This window comes from Lagenorhynchus albirostris, chromosome 6, assembly GCF_949774975.1.
Source record: "Lagenorhynchus albirostris chromosome 6, mLagAlb1.1, whole genome shotgun sequence".
Taxonomy (NCBI): domain Eukaryota; kingdom Metazoa; phylum Chordata; class Mammalia; order Artiodactyla; family Delphinidae; genus Lagenorhynchus; species Lagenorhynchus albirostris.
The window spans coordinates 4,743,818-4,762,050 of NC_083100.1; the positions used below are offsets into that span (position 1 = coordinate 4,743,818).

At 47.7% G+C, this 18,233-nt stretch overlaps 1 protein-coding gene across 9 annotated transcripts in view; it reads right to left on the bottom strand.

The window, feature by feature from the left end:
- The window catches only part of AGAP1 (ArfGAP with GTPase domain, ankyrin repeat and PH domain 1), a 555,073-nt gene that overhangs the window by 149,925 nt on the left and 386,915 nt on the right, over positions 1-18,233 (bottom strand). For 6 of the 9 annotated variants that reach the window (XM_060151780.1, XM_060151779.1, XM_060151777.1 and 3 more), the window contains one exon: positions 5,858-6,016. The exons of the other annotated variants lie outside the window; for them this stretch is intronic. In XM_060151780.1, the coding sequence (XP_060007763.1) occupies positions 5,858-6,016 (159 nt within the window). The remainder of the gene's footprint in view (positions 1-5,857; positions 6,017-18,233) is intronic. 9 annotated transcript variants of the gene reach the window in all.

Genomic DNA, 18,233 nt, shown 5'->3' on the forward strand with positions numbered 1-18,233 from the left:
GGGATTAATAGATACATACTACTGTACATAAAATAGGTAGCCAACAAGGGCCTACTGTATAGCACAGGAAACGACATTCAGTATCTCGTAATAACCTATAATGGAAAACAATCCAAAAAAGAATAGATACATATGTATAACTGAATCACTCTGCTGTACACCTGAAACTAACACAATATTGTAAATCAACTATACTTGAATTAAAAAGGAAAAAAAAAAGTGAGCTGTAGTGTCACACTACCGCCACCTGCTGGTCACATGATAAAATTGTTAGCATAGAATCCAAGAAGAGAAAAAAAAAGTGCTCAAGCTGTAAAAATTAAAATTAATGAACTGACAGTAAACCTTCCCAGAACGCAAAGTTACGGCATGCTCTCTGTAATCTCAAATGCAGGGCTGCCTGCCCCTCCTGGGGCTGGCTCTATGAGAAAGGAGAAACCAAAGGAAGTGCAGGACACAACGACAAGAGCTGAAACCTGTGTTTCTAACTTCTACCATTAAAACAAGCCTTGTAAAAAATGTCCATGATGACAAAAAATATTTAAAAGTTAGCAAAAATGCAAGCGCTTCAGATTCAAGATTGGCTGTCTAATAACCACAGATTCTGGTGGGAAGATGTGTGGTTAGATGGTTAGAAGGAAATGGGCACACACACACCTTCCACGTGGAGGAGTGAAAAATGGGTATGGTTTTTATACTTGGGGCTGACAAGGCTGGACGGTGGCCTGGTGGAGGCAGGTGGAAGTGAAATGTTCAAGAGTCATCTGAAGCAGTGCAGTACTGCCGGTGATGGGCAGCCAGGGTGGCAGAAGATTAACTCTTGGAATGAAGCAATCAGAGATGGGGTGGAGCCATCAGAACAACCTGACAGTCAAGAGGGGCGGGGAGTTTGGCTGCCACGGCAACGGCCACCACTGAGACCCTCGGCCCACAGCTGGCAGTGGCAGGAGATGGTGTGGCAGGCTGCCAGGCTTGCCGAGACATGCAGGACCCCTCGCAGACGGATGCACAGGGTTCACGGCATTGGCTCGGGCCCTCAGCACAGGTGGGATGCACCTGAAAATGCATTTTGCCTCGGAGCAAGATATGACAACTAAGTATACTACAAATGACCCCCCCGGGGGTCCCCTGCCACCCACAGTCATACTAACTCTTGGCTAGCACTTCTAGAGAAAATTACCTATAGAGAAATGCTTAATCAAAAAAAAAAAAAAATCACAGGCTCCCAATGAAATTGCAGAGAATTCTCAGCCAATAGTTGTTGCAGAGATAATTGTTCTGAATCTATCAATAAAGCTGAGCTGCCCCTTCATTGACTGCAAACACCAATTTCTTTCACCCAGGATTATAAGTTGGTGTTCACAGGCTCACTCCTGCCATTACCGTGATAAACAGTTGAAATCACAACAGGGTCTGACATGTAGATCAATTCTGGGTCCATAACGAATCTACACAAGAGGTTCCAGGACAGGAATTTACAGCCACCAGTTTTTATTCTCTCTTGCTGCAAAAATTACTTCTGTCAAACACTTAGGAGAGTGAGGAAAAATGTAAAAAAATTAATTTTTCATGTACTACTGGAACAGCCTTTTTCAACGCAGAAGCTCAAGATGAATATGTTTCTGCATTTAAAAAATTACGCTGAGCAGCCTGTGGTGCTTAGCTGGAGTGGGACCCAAGCCTCTGTGCTGCAAGCCGGCAGACAGCAATCTGAAACCCTGAGCTGAGCTGTCTGCATTTCCTCTAAGGGCAGATGCGGGTCTCACGTTAGCAACGCCAAATTATATTAGACATCTAATTTTAAACCTCAGGTACTTAAATGTAAAACCTTACAGCAGTAATAGTCATAAAGCAGTGGGGCACTGCATTTCACAGAATGGATTCTTCTTTCTTCCCCCCTTAATTTAACCAGAACCTCCTGTTTTGTAGTTTCACACACCACAAAGTCATCTATCTAATTAGGAGTTGCTCACAGCTGCTTAAAAGACAGAAACCCCCGGGGTACCTGTGCGTCTAAAGGGGAAGACTTTACAGAGTTCTCTGGAGCCAAAGTCTTAATTTAGTGTGGACAAGGGGGCAGGGAAAAATGGAACCCCAACGTCATGTATTATCATGTACAATAAAAATGTGGGACAATGGGAAGGCATATTCACCAACACATGGTCATTTGGATTCAAAAGCTGCTTACTTCTCCCTGTCCCTGCCGCTAGCGCAGTGTAAGCTTTTTTATGACCCTGACATCCAAACCAGAGACTGGGGTGAGGGAGAGGAAATGATTAAAAGAAAAAAAAGAGGGTGGAGTTTGTATTTCACTGCGACGTAAAGAGAAAAAGCATGACAGAGAGCTCTTAATCATTGTTTGTTTCTTTTGTGATTATTTTCCAAGCATGGCAGGGAACGTGGATGCCCAAGTTGAGGTCTTGAAATCCATTCATAAATGTGTTTTCTTGAAGTCAGCTGTCAGATCCTGTGCCCTGATTTTACTAACAACTGCTCGGCGTCTGGAAGGATGGTACTAACGGGAGGGAAGCCAGGACGTTACTCTGGCCGCAGGCAGACAGGGCTACTGCACATGCAGGTGGACCCGAACGGCCCAGGATTCTTGACGACGTGCACTCTGACCCAGGAAGTCCTGCTGGAGCCTGGGACTCTGCATTTCTAGGCAACTCCCAGGGGCTGTCAGATACCAGTCAGTCTGTGGACCACACTCAGAAGCAAGGATTTCGAGCAATGGTTCTCAAACTTCAGCGTGCAGCATCATTCTGTGGAGGGTTTGCTGGGCCCCACCCCTGAGTTTCAGATTCAGTGGGTCTGGGATGGGACTTACGAATCTGCATTTCTAACCAGTTCCCAGGGGATGCTGCCGCCACAGGTCTGGGAAGCATATCTTGAGAAGTGCTGACGTAGACTCTAAGGCCTAGAATCAGGCCACCTGGGTTCACATCCCAGCCTTACCAGGACGTGACTCTGGACAAGCAGTACTGAACCCTTCTGTACCAGAGTCTCCCCACCTGGAAAATGGAGCTAAGAGCAGTATCCACTCCACGGGGATCAAATGCCCTCAATAAATATTAGCTCTCGTTATCATTACTACTGTTTCTCTTTTCAATCATATCTTGGGTGTGACATACCAGCCATCCTTCGAAAATACAGGCATCAAGGAAGATGCCTGAGAAACTATAGGAATCTTACTTCTGTACAACATTCCGTTTTCTCTCTGGATCTTTGCTATTTAAAATCGCTGTAAGCCTTAAAATAAGATGCTAATTGATTGTGCGATTCTGACCCGTTAATACTCATCTCTCTTCTTCCTCTCTGTCCTCATTTTCCTGTATCCCAACTAATACCTTGCACTTCCTTGTGGCCCCTCGACTGTTCCATGTTGCCCTTTCCTCCTCTTCAAGTCTCTGTCCAAACTGCCTTCATGTTTAGAACAACTTCCTCCTGTGGTTTTGCACACACACAATCCATCTGGTTCTTGAAACGCTGCTCAAGTTTCAGTCTCTTTGGGAAGTTTTCCTTGATTAACTCTCTCCATCCTTAAACTACCTGCACACTTTCACCCCGGGCTTTCTCCACTCACATCCCGCAGTAGGCTCGTGCCAGGGCACAGACTGGCTTCTCATCTCCTGTGTTCACGGTTCAAGCTCTGGGGCATCAGGAAGCCTAGCTAGTCTAGTCTTTCACAAACACACAATGTGATAGAACAACGGACACCCGGGGCGTTGGCATGTGAGAAATCGATTTGTAAATTTAAAAACAGCGTTCACCCGTAGGCAACCTCAGTCATACAGGTACTTTATAAATATGCCCGTACGGACCAATACGATCACCTTCCGTGGGAAGAGGCTTCTCAGCAAGTCAAGGGTTTGGCACTCACGGAGTCCCTGATGTGACGGTGTGGAGGTGCCCTGGCATACACACATGACCAGATGCAAAGAGCTCTCGGGTACAGGGGAAGTTAGCTACGGAGTCTTTATCAAAGAGATAATTATGCGAATGGAATATCTGTCAAGTGTGGGTTTTAGGTTAATAGGCTGCTTCCAATGCTTTTTCTGGAGGAATATTCTGAGTGTGGGGGGAGGCAAAGACTTGGGGTGAGGATCTTGCTTAGGAACTTGTTCTTCAATCCCCTCCCCAAATATAACTCCTACGGCGCATAAGGAACAGAACCTAGAGACCGCCGCCCTCATCAGGTGTGGTGGTGACTCAGCAGTTCTCACTCATAAGAGGAAAGCTTTAGAAAGGGTGCTGCCGGGCAAAGCAGCGTGTGCACCAGGCCGGGAAGAGCCAGCTGATGACTCCTGCCCCCCTCAAACGTGGGAGCGCACCTTCTCAGAGGGTGCCGGAATGAACCCACTCAGACAGTAAGGGTAATGCTCGTCGAAAAACGGCTGCATTTCCAAGTATTTGATAATGCAATTAAGCATGTGAACTGCTTGCCCCCCTAAAAAAAGTAACCATGGCAACCACAGCAGATGCTCAGTGACAGAAGCCACAGATGGACACTGCCCTACATACCTACTGACCACGCAAGGGAGAGAAGGACACACCCATTTAAGATTAGAACACAGAGGCTTGCAGAGGTAAGGCCGCCTGTCAAGGCCACCTGCTCGGCAGGTCGGGGGCCTCTGCCTGGAGCACGGACGTGTCTGCTGAGGAGGCCCGCACCAGGCCTGCCGGGGCACCTGACGACTATGAACACACAGCTGTCGCGTTACAAGGGAATAAACTGTACGCGGTTCATTTATAATGACTTTAGCCTCTTCATTGAGCGTCTTAAGGTGCTGTCATGATTTCAGACGAAAGGTGGAAAGCCCAGTCCCTGAAGAGGCTGGAGACAGACGTTCGTCCTCTACCGAAGCATCCTGTTTTGTCTGAGGAAGGAGCCGGGAGCGTGCTGGGCACAGGGCAATGCCGTCCGTGCGCCCCAGGCCCGCGCCGCTGTGGCACCAGCTGGAGCTGCCTTTCGAGACCTCACTCCTCCTCCTTGGTTTGGAGATGCCTTTTCTTTAAGGCCTCTGCTCGGCGGTGTCTGATGGAGGAGCATGGAGTAACTAGAAATAAGATGATGTTTATCCAAAGCACACGTCCTGCTGCAGCAGCTCTGGGTCTACAGGGAAGACCTGATGCTGAATCTTTTAATTAGGACAAATTATGCTAATATTCCTCTAAAACCCTGTCTGAGAGATGACACACTACTGTGGGAATTCCTTTAAATACCGGTGAACAGGTCATAGACAAAATGCCACAGGCAGAGCATGTTGTGGTAAAGTGCAGCCTCAACGCTGCATAGTTCACGCACTCACACATTTGTCAAGATAGTTTCCAGCGTGCACATCTGTTTCCCTAGAAGCCGCCCACACTTTTAAAAAAAAAAAAAAAAAGGCAAGAGGGAAGACTCTCCAAAACTTAGATGATATACCAGGAATCTTGGAAAACGGATAAGGAGAATGAATTACGTGTTTTCCTTTGATGCAAAAACACCGCAAAGCCTAACCACATAAAAGGCACACTAATGATGGAAAGTGTAGGCCACCTCATGTAGGGAAGTGTGGTCAGGGGCATACCACCTGCAGTCGGGTCTCAGCCCTGCCTGCGGTCTCAGTTTCCAAATCTGTCAAGTGGGGACGAACATCTACTGCTCCCTGCACCAAAGAAGGTCACGAGATGCTGTGGGTGAGACAGCCGATCGAGGATAAAGTGCTCCACGGGCGGAAGGCGGGCCAGGCATCGTCGACAGGGTGGCCGCCCTCAGAGCGGAGCTCGGAGAGCTCGGGGCGTCACGTCCAGCCCCTGGCTTACAACCGAGGACCGCGAGGTGGCCGCAGGTCCGTGGGGCTGTGCCCTCTCTTACCACTGCTGATGGCTGAGTTTGCAATGACCGTAGCCTCGCTCCACTGGTCGGCACTGGAGACAGAGTAGGACCGTTGCTGCATGCCGTCCGGTCGGCTGTTGAAGGAGCCCAGGCTGACGCCGCTCGCCATCTGAGACCCAGGCGCACTAGTGACATTCCCTAGGAATAAACAAGTCAGGTGAACACCAGCGCGCACTGCACACCCGAACCGGCACGAGTTAGTCTAGGGGCTTACACGCCTGCACACCGTGGACCTGACACCGAGAGCAGCCGGCGTCCCGATACAGGGCAAGTGGAAGCATCACATGAAACCATGTTCCAGAGGAAAATAGGGTGAAGCAGGTCTTATGGTGCTTGACAAAGGAACCCGATGCTTCCGATGGCTACACCCACCACAGTCCAAGACAAAGATGCACACCACCACCGCCGCCATCTCTAGACGGAGTAGCGGTGAAGACAAAAGACCCACTTTTGGGAAAAGCGATATTCCTGGCAGGCCAGCGAGCCGGGCACTGAGGAGCCCTGCTGCATCCACACATCAATGGAAATGAAATGATCACCAGTCGGGGGTCAACTGTCTGATGCCAGAGGATTACTTTCGCGGGGAAGCTATACTTTATGATCAACACAAATGGAAGTTGCCAGATGCGACATCGCTGGAAACGCAGACTCTTAAACCAGGTAAGTTTACTCTTAACCTTGAGAAGACCACGCAGAGGAAAAGTAACCTTAGCAACTTCACAGCACGCACACAGACTGCGAAGGAAAATGGTTCCATCGTACACGTAATGATTTGAATCAGTTGCTCAACATCAAAATGAATTATCATCTATCTGGTCACCCCAATTTTAGACGCAAAAACATAATTAAGTGCCTTTCTCCAAAGCTCAGCCAATCACACCTTGCTGCCAGTCAGTTCGTTTGTTAGATCTGTAGGCAGATCTTCAAAGGTATTAGGTTTCTTTCCTTAAACGTTCCTCCCATTGTTTTAGTTTAAAACCAATTAAGTTCAAAATTGTTTTCACAGAAGGTTTTCATAGCACAAGATTTTAAATACACAGACCAATTACCAGAATTACCCGTGGAGCTTTTTAAAAATAGAGGCTTCAAGAAATTCAAATTTCGATTCAGGAGGTCGGGGGATAGAGCTTGAGGGGATACGCATTTTCAAAGGGACTTCGGTGATTCTGGTGAGCAGCCAGAGGTAGGAACCAGGGCTCCACCACGAACAAGGTCCTCACTGTAATCGCACAGAGCATCCGGAAGTGACAAAACCATCAATGAAACACAAACGTGAGCAAATAGGACAAACAAGCGGTTAACGAACAGGAAGGATTTTGCTTTGAAAAATATATTTCTACCTTAAAAAATGATGCCGATTTTACGCTGTTGTGGGAACTGGGTACATTTTGAATGTCGTAAAAGTAAGTATTCCTAGGCAGGTTTACCGGATTCCAGAAAAAAAGCCAAAAGTACCACCTAAGAAAGGAAGAATGGGAGCCCATGTATCTTCCCAAGTGCGGGCCTCATAGCAGAAGCAGCTGCACCGCCTGGGAGCGTCTTCGAAAGGCAGGCTCCCTGGCCTCACCCCCGCCCCTGCTTTTATTTTTATTTTTTTTTGGCGGTACACAGGCCTCTCACTGTTGTGGCCTCTCCCGCTGCGGAGCACAGGCTCCGGACGCGCAGGCTCAGCGGCCACGGCTCACGGGCCCAGCCGCTCCGCGGCATGTGGGATCTTCCCGGACCGGGGCACGAACCCGCGTCCCCTGCATCGGCAGGCGGACTCTCAACCACTGCGCCACCAGGGAAGCCCGCCCCTGCTTTTTAATGAGAGCCCCAGGTGACATGTGCACACGTAAAAATATGAGTGGGCCTGCAGGAGAGCTCTGATTGATTTAAAAACCAAACACTTAAACCAGAAAATAACCATGGACACGAAACAAAAACTACAACGAAAGCTCTTCCCTGCCGCGGACCCCTGAGATCGAAGATGCTCCCGGGAAGGGCACCCGCCCTGGCTCCTCAGCTGAGCTGCAGAGGGTCTTGAGCCAGTTTCCCGTCTCCCTCCCAACTCTGATGTTCTGATTTTAGGACCTGTCCGAGCCCTAAAAACGTGGAAACTCATGCATCCTGAATGGCGGCGTCAGCCAGAGCTGGCGCCCGCTCCAGCACCGGTCCTCAGCAGCCTGGGTAGCAGGGCCAGGTGCGTAGCATCTCACAGGTACAGAGTAGCCAAGCCTCAGAGAGGCAGCGCTAAGGGACACACCACACGCTCGTCCGGGTTTTCTCCACGTGTCATCCATCATTTAGGGCGCCCTGGAGCTGTCTTCGGGGTGCGCTTCTCCTCGGCCAGATCCCTGTACAATAGGGCACTGGAACAGCCGGACGGCATATGCCCAGCAGCTGACCAGGCGTACCTGTCGGGTAGCATGGCCGGGTCTCCTCCTGACCCTGTGCTGACACCCGCGCCTGCCACCACCTTCTCCCCACACCTTCTATGCCCTGCTCCCTTCTGAGGAGGGCACCTGTTGGGTTACCTCCGGCTCCCAGCTGGGCTGAACGAGGGGGAGGCACAGGAGTGTGAAGTGGGGATGTGCACCCCTGGCCCCCCTCCCTGAGCGAGCGCCCTGGGCTAGCTGTCCCTTCACTGGAGGCTCGCCTGGGCCACCCCCACCCTCCTTTCCCTTCGGGTCCGTGGTGGTCCTGGTGCCACTCTGCCAGCCCTGGTGCCTGTACTACCTCCCGGCTTCTCTCTGCCCACACCTCTGTCCCTTTGCAAAGAAACCCTTCCAAGCAGGAGGGTGTGGGCCTCTGCCTTCCCTTCCCTGTGGACTCTGGTCCCACACGCCCACCATTTAAGAGGGGTTCACAACTCCTCCTGAGGCTCTGAGGCCCCTTCCACTTTCACCATGTGAATTCATAAAAACGCTAACATTAAGGGACTTCCCTGGTGGCACAGGGGTTAAGAATCCACCTGCCAATGCAGGGGACAGGGGTTCAAGCCCTGGCCCGGGAAGATCCCACATGCCGCAGAGAGACTAAGCCTGTGCACCACAACTACTGAGCCTGTGCGCCTAGAGCCCGTGAGCCACAACTACTGAGCCCACGTGCCACAACTACTGAGCCCGCATGCCACAACTGCTGAGCCCACATGCCACAACTACTGAGCCCGCGTGCCACAACTACTGAGCCCACGTGCCACAACTACTGAGCCCGCGTGCCACAACTACTGAGCCCACGTGCCACAACTACTGAGCCTGTGCGTCTAGAGCCCGTGCTCTGCAACAAGAGAAGCCACCACAATGAGAAGCACACGTACTGCAACGAAGAGTAGCCCCTGCTCGCCGCAACTAGAGAAAGCCCACGCGCAGCAACAGAGACCCAATGCAGCCAAAAATAAGTAAATAAATAAATAAATAGATACAAACTGATTGTATAAAAAAAGAGCTTTATTTTAAAAAAAAAGCTAACATTTTTATGGTGGGTGGAAGGAAAAGGAAGTGATGGAAAGAGAATAGGAGAAAAAGTACAATGAGAAGCTGCATGTGGGCTGCGACCCCACTCTGAGCTGGGCCCCCTGAGCCCGTGCTCCCACGGGGACACCTACTGTTTGGTGCGCACGTCAGGGGGATCATTCCTTCCTCCCTTCAGCGCTCATCTGTACCCCTGACAAGTCGTTATCAAGGGTGGGATTTGTCCACAAAACCTCATTTCATTACCACCTGTAGGCACACAAGGCAAAACACCTGAAAAACCAAAAATAAATTCACCATCCATCCGCCTTTGGGCAGATGAGTCCAGCAGTGCCCCTTCCCTTGTTCGCTCTGTCTGGGGTGTGGCTCCGAGGACGACCAGCCCCAGACCCTCCTGACATACTCCAGTCAAAAGGTGGAGAGGATTATCTTAGTGCGTCCAGCACTGACCACTTGGTGCCAAAGTCCAGGAATAAGTAGCCACAGGTGCTCAGGACAGCCAAGTCCATCTGAGCTCTGGGTCAGGGACGCAGGAAACATTCCAACAGAGACACTGGATAAAGAGGTAGTCTTAGGATGACAAGTTCTTCATCTGAAGGCTAAACGTCTACCAGGGAAGGAGTAGATTCCTTAAAATGTACAAGCTAATGAAAAACTATGTGATGCTGACCATACAATCTGGTTTTTAAACTTCCAGCTGTTTGTCGAATGGAATTTTCAGCACATTAAGCTGCTGGTGGATCCACTCTGGGGTGTAGCTCCTGAGGGGGCCCCCAAGGAACCAAACTGAGATCTCTGGGGTAAAGGAACTCCTGTCAAGGCTGTGTGGTCCTGGTGTCTGATTGCAGAATCCGTACGAAACCCAAAACAGCTGCATGGAATCATTCCGAAAGCCCACCCTGAGGGCCTTCCAGCTGGCGAGGGTCTTCTTATCCCAACCACACCCAATTCCCAATTGTCAGACTAAACAGAGACACCACAACACCATGACTGAATTTTGACCGAATGAATGTGTGTCCATGGACACGTGGTTATAGAAGTAAAACTTTAAAACAGATCCATAATCTTGGGGCCTGGCGTCGGGGTTGAGCTCATAGATGTGTTTTTGCTTAGGGGGAAATGATTTCTTTTATAAGTAGAATTAAATTTGGGAGTGTGCATCTAAAAATCTGTGGTTTCTGGCATTGTTTGAAAAATAAGAATATGTGGCAGCCATGGGCCTATGTTTATGCTCAGAAACAGTCAGTTGACTCCATGCCTTGAATCTGTCTGGGTTGTGTCTGAATCTACACGGCAAGAAGCCAGGGCCCACACCAGCTCTCCTACCCCCCCCAAATTCACTCAATTACCTGCCTGCCTAGTTCCTGATCTTTGGTGACCACGAGTTACAAAATCTTCCAAAAATATACAGAGGCCGATTCTCATTTCAGAAGGAAAACATGTCTCATTTTCTCTCAAGAGAGTAAATCTCTTTTTTATACATGCCCATTCGCTTTAATTTCAGTTAAAATGTTTCTGAAAATCAAATAATAAAAGATCAACTAATTGTGACGTAAGGAAACAAAAAAAATTGTGAAGGGTAAGAAATATCGTTTCTGCCCTAAATATATATACTTTGGAGTTCCACAAACAGGTGCTTGCCTGTAAATGTGAATGCATAAAGACACACGTTCCAACTCTGAAGCAAACCAGGGGTCCGTAGGCTTGGTCACGACACTGTGAAAGTAGCCTTGCTGGCTTAGCGTGGCTCGTGACACATCTTGGCCCAAGCATGAGCAGTCTTGGGCCAGTGGTCATATTTTGAGGCCTTTCTACTTTGAGTAAATCCTTCAGTCAAAGCAACCAACTACCCTCCAACTGTTTCATGAATATCTTTAGTAACTGTACAGAGTTAAAATCTAATGATAGTATTTTATGTCATAATTTCTGATGCTTATTTTCAAATGCATGCACGCACACACACACCCAACAGAGGCTAGTGCATAAGTTCATTTCTGTTCCCGAATGAACCTAACTGGTCAAGTAATACTGACCTGTCCCTGCTTCTGCCCTACATGTTAGCACTCAGGGAGTGTTCACCACTTTTGAAAACACCTCTAAGCATATGAGGAGATGCTAAGTTTCAAATCACCTTCTCTCCTCTCAGAGTACTCAAGGGTGACCTCTCTCATCGAATGGCGACTCATTTCACATTAATAAGTTATTAATTAAGGCTGTGGATCTGGAGTTCTCACTTGTGACTTATCTGATTCCCTGAGAGCGAAGGGTCTTAAAATCAAGACCACCTGCGATCAAGTGATGCCTAAACACTGTTCTAAGGGCGTCAGGGTCAGCCCGAAGTGAGGCAGAGGCCTCGGCGCCCGGTGATCAAGAGAAGAGCTGGGGATCTAAAGCCCAAATGGCCCACAACGATCCACAGAAACACCTTGCTCTGGGCGGGGCGGCTGCCGTGTTGATTAGCTAATCACCGCAGGGGCACACGGTATGAGAGGAGCCCTGCCCGACCAGGGCCCTGGTGATGCCCAGGGGAGAAAGACTGCTTCCTCTCCCAGGCAGCTGACCACCTAAACCGTTATCTGTTTGCTACAGAATTTCAAGAAAACAAGACAAGAGGCTGGGGTCTCTCCAACAGGGGGACTCAGAAGAGGGCTGGAACTTGCTGTCTTTCAGGCACGTCTGTGTTTCTCCAGAGAGAGGAGATTCCACAAGCCAGACTGGGACGTCCCCTCCCCTGGAGCACAGGGGGCAGGTCTAACAACTGGTTCTAGCTCACCGAGCTCCGAGCAGACACAAGGCCTTAACAGGAGGCGGGGGGGATGCTCACCTCCCCGAGATGCGCACCAGGGCTGTGCCTGCCTGTGGGTGGGAAGGGCACTTTTCATCTTTCCTTCCCTTCTCTCCCCTCATATCCCCGTCTTCCACCCTCCCTGGGCCTGAGCTCTCCCAGGAGACCCCCTCCCGCTGGTAGACAGGTCCACGGGTCCCTCATGGCATGGCACAAGGGGGTGGCAACTTCTTGTTCTGATGGTCTTTTCAGGAATGTCTGTGCAGTGAACAGACTTGGCTGATGGAGAGACCGTCTTCCTCCAGAGGAGGGCGGATTTGTGTGCTGTCGGGATGATAACGTCATGTTCCAGGGCAAAGGCTGGGCAGGCGTGCCTGTACCCCATTATACAAGACTGGGGTTTCCTAAGCTTGGGGTTCCTCTCCTGCAATATGATGCACTGTGTATGCTGGTGTCACCTGGCCCCGAGAGAACTGGTGCACGACACTGCTGAGACTCTAGCCACTGCTACTGCTGTGAGTAACGAGCTGTCATCTGTCCTGACCCAGGGGTCTCACCATCCAGGAAACAGGCAGGCTGGCTGAACTTGCAGGGAGGGTAAAATCGGACCCTGCACAGTCCCGGCCACCAGTTCTAACACCGACCTACTACTACCTTTCCTTGTCTCACTGCATGGAACCCCTGCTGTGCTGGGCACAATGAAGAAGACAGTCCCTGGACCAGCCACCGTCTGGTCCAGGAGAAGGTCTCAGACAAGCCCACAAGTGGCCAAAACGCAGGGCAAGGAACACAAGAGCCGTGAGAAGGTCAAAGAGGCAGGATAGCGTGCCTGCTGGAAGCTTCAGGAGAAACTTCATGGAACTCTGCAGATTTATTTTAGACTTTGGAATGGGCCCATCTCTGTAAATAATAATATGGAAGGAGGCGACACTACCTAACACTATCCCTCTGGATTAAAATCACACCAACATAAACAGATGAATGGATAAAGAAGATGTGGTGTACACACACACACACACACACACACACACACACACACACACACACACACAGAGGAATATTACTCAGCCATACAAAAGAATCACATTTTGCCATTTGCAGCAACATGGATGGACTTGGAGATCACTATGCTAAGTGAAATAAGTCAGACAGAGAAAGACAAATGCTATATGATATCACTTAATGTGGGATCTAAAATATACAACAAATTAGTGAATACAACAAAAAAAGAAGCAGACACACAGATACAGAGAACGAAGTAGCTGTTACAGGGCTGTGCCTGCCTGTGGAGAGGGGAGAGGGGAGTAAGTGGTACAAACTATTAGGTATAAAATAAGCTACAAGGATATACTGCACAACACAGGGAATACAGCCAATATTTTACAGCAACTCTAAATGGAGTATAACCTTTAGGAATTGTGACTATATTGTACACCTGTAACTTATATAATATTGTACAGCAACTATACTGTAATAAGAAAAGTAAAAATAAAAAAAGGACAAAAAAATCACACAGACATGCAGAAACAACCCACCAGAACACATGTACAAGAATGTTCATGGCAGAATTATTGAGAACGGCTGAAACGTCCATCCACCCACCATGGGTACCTCACAGTAGAGCCACACCGGTAAGAATGAATGGCCTCTGACGTGGGCCACAACAGGACAGACACCACAGACAGCACGCGGATCCGAAGGAGACACACACGAGGGCTCCGCCTGTCCTGGTCCCACACAACCGTACGAGGGGTCAGACGCAACAGGCAAAGCCCATCTACGGAGCGGGAAATGAGACGATGCTCACTCTCGTGTGTGTGTAGGGGCAGATGCGAAGAGTGATGCGATGGGGCCGGGGGCTTCCTGGGCTGCCGGCCACGTGCTGCGACTTGACTTACGTGCTGGTCACCCGTACACTTAGCTGGAACTTAGGATTTTGTAAGTGTATGTTAATCAATAAAATTTACCCCCCAACCCCCCCAAACTCATTTGAATGGCGTGTGAATGCAGAGGTCAGATCAGGAAGTATGAGAACAAGTCACCAAGGAGCAAGGAGACGGCTTCACCGGTGTTGCGTCCCACAGAGCGAGCGGCCCGGCCCGGCGAGGTGCGGCATGCTGGCGCCCAGGGGGAGCGAGGCCCAAAGGGACCCATTTGCTATTGTCTCAGTATTGTTTTGTCCCAAACAGTATCTGCGTTATGATGACATACGTGGCCGACTTCCGGGCCCATTCTGAACACAGGAGAGTGTGTCCTCAAAGACCCCCTCTACTATCAGCCGGCTGCCGGCCTTGCCGAGCAGGGGCCGCCGCATTAGGATGCTAATCCAGGGAGCCCCACGCCAGTTCCTTGATATGGAGATGCGTGTGCCCACTGGGCCGGCTGATTAGCGCAAGCTTCCAGGCGTCCAAAGCGCCAGATTCTTCCCAAAGAATAATTTTAGCTTTGCTTTTACATCCCTGAAGTGTAAGAGTTGATTTGAAAAGGTACTTACCTCCACCATATGCTATTTTTCTTTAAACCATTTGCATTTCAAAGCGAATATGGCATTTATAGCTGCCTGATCTCACACGAGCATGAAAAAGATGCTGGTTTTCTATTGAACAGGAATGTTTTCATCCTCCAAATGACATCGAAGGGAGAAGTCCTCTTTTAAGCTATAGGCTTATTACATTAAAAACAGCCTATTCTGATTTTTAAAAATATACCCTAAAATAAGGCTTTTCATAGCATTTAAATAGAGATTCATCAACAATTTTTGTTTTTTTTCTTAATACAGAATTCTGCTCACTGCACATCCTGACTTTGGTCTGCCTTCAATAATGAGACTTGACCCTACCAAGGCTTCAACTAGGAAAACAATACTTGGCATTTGACTTACTGGTGAAACAGCCTGGGAAAGGGCAGAATCGCTTGGGGATGGTGATAATGAAGTTCTTTGTACACTGAGAGTGGAGGAGAAAACCCAAAGAAGATTCTATGAGCACGTTAGTGTGAAAGAGACATTTACGTCCATTGTGGGACTTCGTAATTTTTTAAAAAAATCATAATTACAGAAATAGGATTGATAGGAACTCACTCTTCCCCTCGAAGGCCTCACCCTCTGAAACAGCGATTGCTCTTATAGGCCCTTTTTCATTCCTATGTGGCTTCAAATGTTATAAAAACTCAGAGTTCAAGGCTACTGTGCAAACCTACAGCCACACCATGCCCCATTCCGAGCGCGGGTGGGAAAACCAGGTCTGCTGGAAGCAGGACTGAACGACCGAGGCTCTTCTAATGGCCACATCACTTCAAACTAGGCCTTCGCCATCTGTTCCGTCCTCTAATTATAAAGCCAAAAATAATATAATTCACAACACTACCATAAAAAGTGAGATACGAATGATTTAAGTGCCTGTGAGGAGGGCCCATTCGCCTCACTATTTGCATTGGAAATCTGCCCTCCTTTTGGCAACCAGGATTTCAGGCTAAGAGGATTTTTTTTCCAAGGACATCTTCAGTAGCTTTTCTTAAAGATGTAACATTATGTAATACTTGTTTTGTAAACGCGTGCAATTCAACATATCTACTATTGAGATAGGAATCTTGTGTTTCTCAGAATGCTATGCTTTTTTTTTTTTTTTTTGGTTATATGTTTTCTGCAGTATGCTTACCAGAGAAAAAAAGAATGTACAGAGTCCAGACCTAGTGGTAATGACACAGGTGATTACACTAAATGCAACACTGCGGCCACGCCCAGAATTGAAACTCCTGGAACTAGACAGTTCATGGTTATTTTTCCTAAACTGTAGAGATAGCTCATTCTATTCTGATTTCTCCCTGCTCTAATGATGATGTCATGGGGAAAAAATGGGAGCATGTTTTGTTCTCTAAGTTACTGAAACTTACTTTGCAAGGTTATGCAGATACACAAATCATGTAAAACAGAAGTCTACCAAAATCCCATCTAATAGATCAACTCATTATTGAACATACGCATATATTTTTCTTAATTGTGACAACAGAAAAGATGTAATATTCTACAACACTTCTGTATTATGACTTCCCAGCCATTTCCCCATGTTGTTCCAAAACCTTCAAATAATTTCAGACATATAACATCTTACAGATTTAATGTAGATAACTTGCACTGCCATTTTCCTACATCTGGATAGTTTTGATTGCTTGCAATTTCTCATCATTATAAACAACACTGCAAAGGACATCTTCTACTTTTAGACTTTTCCTTAGGCTGACATCCCAGAAGAGTTATTATTGGGTTAAACAGCATTAACATCTTTCTGACTCGTGATATATGTTATTAATTTTCTTAATGACCCGTGGGCTAAAAGAAGATGGAAGCTGGGCATCCTGAAAACAAGTCAGGTCAGAATCTGTAAGATGGATAGAACAGTAACAATGATGATAAAATGGAGATAATGATGATGATCATAATATGCCCCCTGTGGTTAATACAAGGACCAAATTACATAAAGCACTTCGCATACTGCAAAGCCTCTGAAGATAGTAGTTGCTATCAATTTTGCCAACAGTGAGTTGTCCTTTTCTCTACAGTTTATTTTTTTAGCAAAAATGGTGATACTGCTAATTTTGTTTGACTTTAAAATCTAAGAAGTCTGGATATTTCACTCCTGTTTCTCTCGTGGCGGTGTCTCTTCGTGTGTAAACTGCTCGGACTGTTTGCCTCCTATCTGTGTTTTGGTGTCCTAGTCATTCATCACTTCACATGAGCCCACACACTCATTCACCGATGGTGTTTCTTGAACACCTACTCCTGTATATGGACCAGTACAGCATTTAGCATTGGGACAACTCGGCAACACTCTTCCCACTATTAGTCTCCCCAAATTCCAAAGGTAATGCCAAAGTCATCAGAAGTAGAGTTCATAAAAGGAAAGACAGAAAGGAAAGAAATCATGTGCTTGGGACATAACGCAAGCAATGGATGAATGAGATTACCTGACGGGCAAGGACAGGTGAGCTACAGTATCCATGGTCCTGCTTACATCCCATCCCTGGGATGCTGCTCCACCTTGGGGATGGATAGGATTTGGTGCTTGGTATAAATTAAGAAGAAAATATTAAGCACAATCAGAAGGTAAGTTCTGATATTTGGAAAGAGTTTAAATATTTATTGCTATGACAAAATCTGCTTTTTCCAGTTGGGTGTCCCAGCATTCATCATTGCAGAACGACACCTGCACTTCTCATCCTGCCCATTTATATCTATCTGCCTGAGGAACACTTGCTCCTACAGATTCTGAAGGTGTCTATGGAGACTGTCACCATAATGCTTACTTATGCATGTGATGCTTCCACAATGCTTACTTACCTACAAGCCATTTCTTGGTACGGGTTACATGAACAAGTTTATATGCAATACAGTTATAATGAGGTATTGTGACATTACACAAAAGGAGGCTAAAACTAAGGATTTTTTTAAGCAATAAAATATGAATATAGCACTCAAGTAATAATGTTTTCTAAAACAGAAAGTCCAAGATGCTCATATCATCTTCTCTCCTAGCTTCTTATTTGGTTCTATGCCCGCAACAACTTAATTCAATAGTTCAGTTTCCTCCTTTGCCATGAATAACAGTCCTGTCTTTAAAATATTCTTTCTCCTCCATCTGATACCTACAATAGGTGTGTTTCGCACAAAATTCAGTGTGACTTGACAGCACTGCTTTGAGGGAAGTCTTCCCTGGCTCTCACCGAATTTTATAAGCCGTTTCAGGGAGGTGGCCACACAGCCCCACCCCCAGAAGTGCTCACTTGGATTTCTTCCTCTCCCATCCAGGCTTCATAGAACCATCTCTTAGGATGGAACAGAGAGAGCCTGTAGGGGCTGAGGGCACTGAGGAACTCCATGCTTGCAACTCTGATGATGTGAAGGGGAGCTGCTTGTCTGTGGGCCAGGATGTTTTGGGGTTTAACCACTCACTAGGAATATTCCAGAGAGAGAAGCGCGGTCTCTGTATGCATGGTTTCTCAAAATGCCAGGCCACAAGGTTTGGAGCTGGTACAACATCATGACTAAAACATCATCCATGACTTGGAAAAGTTCTCCTCTGCCAATGTGGGAATGATTATGGAGCAAGTGGGCCAACCACAG